The following is a 6464-nucleotide window of genomic DNA, read 5'->3' on the forward strand; positions in this document are numbered from 1 at the left end:
ATATATATATTTGAGAACTGTTTCTTTTCATCTTCCAGGAATTTTGGGTCCATTTTCCAGCAACTTTACCAGCGAGTCATTCGCATGTTTAAAACCACGCTCTGATGTGACGCCACTTCCTGTTTGGACGATTGACCTTTGACCTTCTCATTAAATATGTCTGATCCCTCCCAGGAGAACAAATGAACTGACAACAACAAGGAACATGGTTTTCACCTCTCTGGCCCATCAGTGTTCACCTCTGCTCATCTTTAAACATATTTCAAAGCAAAGAGTAAATAATAAGTTAATTTTCCTGCTCATTAAAATTAAAGTTGTCGGTGTTCTCTGTGTGAGAAGTCAGCTGAATGCATTTCACTGCCAAAAAAAATTGTTTGAAATTCTTCACCATTTTTGATGATTGTTGAAACAAGATTTTAAGTTTTTTTTTTTTAAACTGATGATGTACCTTGTGGTGAAAACTAACATAAATGTTTAAAGGAGCTGAAATATCATCAGACGATGGGAGGAAGTGAAAACAGGGATGTGTAATGTGAAGAAAAATGATGCAGACTGGCTTAACTGAAAAAATGTAGTATGGTCACAAAAACAAACAAGAAAAACTCTGTATTTAAGAGGTGAACATGAGCATTTTTCATTTTATTTATTATCAATATTATCACATATTGTTAGGTTGTGAATTAAGACTAAACTGAAAATTGCTTAAAACATCCTGGTTTTGTATGTATATTTATAAAACGTGTGACCATATTTTCTCTAAGCAAATTTATTTTAAATAAAATGACATTTGTTCAATAAAATGTTTTATTGGAATTTTTTAATGAACCGAATGACCTTCGTTGTTAGCCAGGAAGTTTTATTTTGAAAAACGGAAGTCCGTCTCTTCATTGGCTGGCTAGCTTGACTTTAGCTGCAATGGAAAGCTAACAGCAGAGGAGAAGTTTCSCGCTCAGGATTTTATTAAAGCCAGAGCACAATGATGCATATAGTCACTGAACATAAAAACAAATAAACTGAAGACTCGGTCAACTCGACAGGTAAGTTATATTTTAATTATTTTAAAGAATCCGTAAAGGCCAGCCGGTAACCTCTGGGCTAACTAGCGGGCTAGTTGTTTCCAGAAGTAATGAGCTAAGTGGCCATTAGCCTATTAGCAATCAAACTGTTGAGAAATCTATATGAAACACTATTAAAACGTACTATTTTATTTTATGCAAACAATATGTTAGCCTTAAATGTTTACGTTCTGTACGTAAAAGCCGGGTTTTAGTCATGTTAATTGGCTTTGATGATGAATAACTTGTCTCGTGACACTGTTGCTATCATGACCCATCACCAACTTCGTCTCCGCCCAGCCAATAGGATCGCCTGAAAGTTTGATTGACTTAACGCGCAGCCAATAGGAAGCCGAGGACAAACATGACGGCTCTCCTTGCGGTAGTCTCCTGCGGGGACCGTCTCTTTCCGGCGCAGTGAGCTGGGAGATGCTGATGCTGAGGAGCCTTGTAGATGTGTAGCATCATCAGASCTCAATGTTTGCCGAAATGATATCTTACCAGCTGTCCTGTCAGAGGTTGCAGCATTGCGTTGACCTATGTCTGGGTCTGTTCCTGTTCTTAGCGGGGCTGCAGCAGGTGGAAGCAGCCGCCGCCGACACGGAGATAACCAACATGAACTGGAAGCCGTTCATCTACGGAGGGATGGCCTCGATTGTCGCAGAATTCGGTACGTGATGCACCAAAATACACAGACTCTGAGTAATATGTATGTTTTAGGGGATATTATATACTGTTAGGACTTGTTTCTTTCATGGAAACTGGTATTTGTGTCACCAGCTTTAAATCTTAGCAGAATTYGCAGCAGTGTGAACACTGTGCTGCAGCAGCTGCTGAGTGCTRGTGCTTTGAACAGGGAGCTGAAGCATGCAGCTGAATTAATAATAAAGCTATCTGGAGCAGATTCTAGGAATTATCCTGCAACAGAAGATGTGCACAGTTGAAGTCAGAAATTCAACACTGCTCAGCCGCTGAGGGCATCTTGTATTGTTTCAAAAAGGCCCCCCTGTCTTGTTTACTTTTCCTTTGCTGGTGAAAAGTTGGGGCTATTTTTAAGAAGTGAGGGGGACCCAGAAATAGACTGGGCAGGAAGGCCAGACCAGGTCAGGTCCTGGTTCTGATCCATAAAACTCCCACTCATGGATATGTTTCTCTGCACCTCCACCTCATCTCTGGAGCGTCGGAGGRGCCCCTCGCTGGATTTTTCCTCGTGACGAGGCACAAAAAACACGTGAAACAACTCAGCACCAGCTGTCAACAACAACAACAACAAACAAACCAGACAAGATGGTTGTTGATAAACATGAATTAAAATCAACACACGGAGTTCCACAAAGACTGATTCTGGGTCCTCTTCTGTTGAATCTATTTTTATACAATTAATTAAGAGTAGAGTGGCAGTTGGTCTCAGTTTGCTCTGTCAGATGAGATCCACTGGTTTTACCCACAAAGCTTCACTTATCTGATTGTAAACAAAAAAAACAACTGCTGGATATTTTTGAAACCTCTGCAGCAGAAGATTTACTGTAAATAAAGATGACACTGTCAGTGCTGACAGTTTTATTTACAGCGGGTAAAATAAGTGTTGAGCACGTCACCATTTTTCTCAGTAAATATATTACTAGAGGTGCTAATGACATGAAATTTTCACCAGATGTTGGTAACAACCCAAGTGATCCATACATACAAAGAAATCAAACCATAAATGTCCAGAAATAAAGTTATTTGTAATAATGTGGAATGACACAGGGAAAAAGTATTGAACACACTTACTGAAATTTATCTAATACTTTGAACAAAAGCCTTTGTTGTCAATGACAGCTTCAAGACGCCTCCTGTATGGAGAAACTAGTGGCATGCATTGCTCAGGTGTGATTTTGGCCCATTCTTCCACACAAACAGTCTTCAAATCTTGAAGGTTTCGTGGACCTCTTCTATGAACTCTGATCTTTAGTTCTTTCCATAGATTTTCTGTTGGATTCAGGTCAGGTGATTGGCTGGGCCATTCCAGCAGCTTTAGTTTCTTTCTCTGAAACCAACTGAGAGTTTCCTTGGCTTTGTGTTTGGGCTCATTGTCTTGCTGAAATGTCCAGCCACGTTTCATCTTCATCATCCTGGTAGATGGAAGCAGATTTTTATCAAGAATGTCTCTGTACATTTTTCCACTCATCCTTCCTTCAATTATTTGAAGTTTGCCAGTACCATATGCTGAAAAACAGCCCCACACCATGATGTTCCCACCTCCAAACTTCACTGTTGGTATGGTGTTTTTGGGCTGATGTGCAGTGCCATTTGACCTCCAAACATGATGTGTATTCTGGCATCCAAACAGTTCAATGTTGGTCTCATCTGACCAGACTATATTCTCCCAGTATTACACAGGCTTGTTTAAATGTTGTGCAGCAAACTTTAAAGGAGCTTCAACATGCTGTTTCTTCAGCAGTGGAGTCTTGCGTGGTGAGCGTGCATACAGGCCATGGTGGTTCAGTGCATTACTTATTGTTTTCTTTGAAACAAWCGTACCTGCTAATTCCAGGTCTTTCTGAAGCTCTCCACAAGTGGTCCTTGGCTCTTGGACAACTCTTCTGATAATTCTTTTCACTCCTCTGTCAGAAATCTTGTGAGGAGCACCTGGTCGTGGTCGGTTTATGGTGAAATGATGTTCTTTCCACTTCTGAATTATGGTCCCAACAGTGCTCACTGGAACCTTCAGAAGTTTAGACATTCTTCTGTAACCGATGCCATCATTATGCTTTGCAACAATAAGGTTGTGAAGGTCTTGAGAGAGCTCTTTACTTTTACCCATCATCAGATGGTTCTTGTGTGATACCTGGCCATCATTTGGGACTGAACCAGCTGATATTAACTTGCACTGACAAGGGGCAGGCTTGCTTTCTAATTACTGAGAGAGTTCAGCTGGTGTCTTGTCTTTCCATGCCTTTTTACACCTCCCTTTCTTCATGTGTTCAATACTTTTCCCTGTGCCATTCCACATTATTACAAATAACTTCATTTCTGGACATTTATGGTTTGATTTCTTTGTATGTATGGATCACTTGGGTTGTTACCAACATCTGGTGAAAATTTCATGTCATTAGCACCTCTAGTAATATATTTACTGAGAAAAATGGTGACGTGTTCAATACTTATTTTACCTGCTGTATTTAATTTAGTTTTTGTTGTTGATTTTGATCTTAGGAACATTCCCTATAGACCTGACCAAGACCCGGCTGCAGGTSCAGGGTCAGTCCCAGTACATGGAGGTTCGCTACCGGGGCATGTTCCACGCTCTCTTCAGGATCGGCAGGGAGGAGGGGGTCCGAGCACTCTACTCYGGGTACCAAACAGAACCTCACACTCTGTGTCTGAACTATAGGTTCAAGGAAAGTCAGTGGATCAACAAACGTTTTGTTTAAATGTTTTTTGACTTGTCTGCAGGATTTCTCCAGCACTTCTGAGACAAGCGTCTTACGGGACAATCAAGATCGGGACGTACAACTCCCTGAAGAGGCTGTTTGTCAGCCGCCCAGAAGGTGAGCCTTTTATTTCCAACAGGTGAGCTGAGTCGAGACACAACAGGAAGTGACATCAGAGACAGAGCACAGGTTGGACCACTTCTTCTGTGTTTCAGTCAAACTGACTCAATCTGGTTGTTTTTCAGAATATTTTCATRAAATCGTTTTATTCTCAGCAGAATCTGTGACTCGTCATCCTTTATTTTAGTTTATCATGAAGCACAGGCAGGAAACGAAGCAGCACACAGTGATTTAAGTGAAAAGCTTGTAGAAAGGAAATGTAGAGTGATGTGAAAGCAACAAAAGAAGGATGGTGATGATGATGAGTCAGGCTGCCTCCACRCTGCATCAGGCTGATGTTTCCTGATTCTGCTGTTTCACAACAACACCTCAYCATTTAGGACACAGCTAAAACTAAAAGCTGTAAAAATGTGTTTTAATAACAGAGAGGCTTGGTTTATGTTCATTTAGACATTTTATTTAGTTTCCCTCTCAGAAAATAAAACAAATTAAATGTACAGGACGATGCAGCAACACTGCAGTATTTCTCTTGGTGAACTTGTTAAACTCTTAGTATTTGCAGCACCTGTTGCACTCTGTAAATGGCTGACCTGGATGATGTTTTTATTTTAATGTTTGTGACAGATGAGACGATGGTCATCAACGTGTTCTGTGGTGTCGTCTCTGGAGTTCTGTCCTCCACCCTGGCCAACCCCACTGATGTTCTGAAGGTGACGCCTGCAGACGGATCAAACAATAATCTCATGCTTTTATTGTTGTAAATCCTGTTTTCTGACACAAACACTGTCCTGTTCCTTTGACAGATTTTATAAAACAACTTTGGGTTTTCCAGGACAAACCTGCTTAAAGCTTGTTTGTGGTGCGTTCACAGACAGTTTAAAAAATGGATTTTTGAACATCAGTTCAGTCATTAAAACTGATCAGGTTTAGGGATGCACGTTATCGATTAATGGATTGATCTAAAGTTGATTGATTTTATCGATCGACCAACGATTAATTGATAATTGGCCATTTTCCTAAAAACCTGACATTTCTCTTAAGGGTCTTTCTGTGACATGAAGGGCTATTATTTTTTACACACTAAATAAAAAGTACAGAATTATATTTTATTGAATTGATTGTGCCAGCTGTATTAAACACTGACTGAATAAACAGAAAGTTGTGGATTTATCTCACATTATTAAACTTGGACATATTTATAAAATAAAACAAAACAGGAATCTGTTAGGTTTCTAGTTGGAAAAAAAAGTAAAACACTTGATCCAGCCTGAACAGAGAAAAGTAAAACTAACATTTAAACTCAGGGTAACATTTTAATCTAAAGATTTACTCAAAAACAAACTATAAACATGACCTGAGAGGGGTGAACAAACAAATGAGGACTGGAACTGTGTTTGTTTACATCCTCTGCGGTTCTGTCTGGACTGATCCGTCCAAAGTTACTGTTCGTTTCATTGATTCAGTGGCTGGGGTACATCACACAGATGAGATTAACTTCACCTTAATTATACTGAATGTGGTGACTGACTTTTTTGATTTGTTCTTTTCTGTTATGTTTTGTTCAGTTTTTTTTTTGTTTTGTTTTGTTCAGTTTTTTTTTTGTTTTTTTTTTTGTTCCATTCTGTTTTTTGTTTGTGTTTTGTTTTATTTTGTCTTGTTCTTTTCTTTTCGGTTTTTTGTTTGTGTTATGTTTTTATTTTGTTTTGTTCTTTTCTTTTCGGTTTTTTGTTTGTGTTTTTTTGTTTTATTTTGTTTTGTTTTGTTCTCCTCTTCTGTTTTTTGTTTTTCTTTTGTTTTCTGTTTTTTGTTTTGTTTTTCTTTTTCTTTTGTTTTGTTTTGTTCTTTTCTTTTCTGTTTTTTGTTTCTGTTTTTT

General features: G+C 39.0%; 1 protein-coding gene and 1 long non-coding RNA gene across 4 annotated transcripts in view; both read left to right on the forward strand.

Annotated features, from left to right (window-relative positions):
* LOC106530592 (uncharacterized) overlaps positions 1 to 800 on the forward strand; it is a 9417-nt gene extending 8617 nt beyond the window's left edge. For both annotated transcript variants that reach the window (XR_001311812.1, XR_001311811.1), the window contains one exon: positions 39 to 800. This is a non-coding gene — a long non-coding RNA (uncharacterized LOC106530592). The remainder of the gene's footprint in view (positions 1 to 38) is intronic.
* Positions 801 to 904: 104 nt separating this feature from the next.
* Positions 905 to 6464, forward strand: part of slc25a14 (solute carrier family 25 member 14) — an 8648-nt gene continuing 3088 nt past the window's right edge. Inside the window, exons 1-5 of one of the 2 annotated variants that reach the window (XM_014026240.1) lie at positions 905 to 1037; positions 1621 to 1725; positions 4254 to 4392; positions 4494 to 4588; positions 5216 to 5301. In XM_014026240.1, the coding sequence (XP_013881694.1) occupies positions 1671 to 1725; positions 4254 to 4392; positions 4494 to 4588; positions 5216 to 5301 (375 nt within the window). In that variant the 5' untranslated portion in view covers positions 905 to 1037; positions 1621 to 1670. The other variant, XM_014026239.1, reaches the window with a different exon arrangement.

The sequence above is a fragment of the Austrofundulus limnaeus genome, unplaced genomic scaffold, assembly GCF_001266775.1.
Source record: "Austrofundulus limnaeus strain Quisiro unplaced genomic scaffold, Austrofundulus_limnaeus-1.0 Scaffold536, whole genome shotgun sequence".
In the NCBI taxonomy this organism is placed as follows: domain Eukaryota; kingdom Metazoa; phylum Chordata; class Actinopteri; order Cyprinodontiformes; family Rivulidae; genus Austrofundulus; species Austrofundulus limnaeus.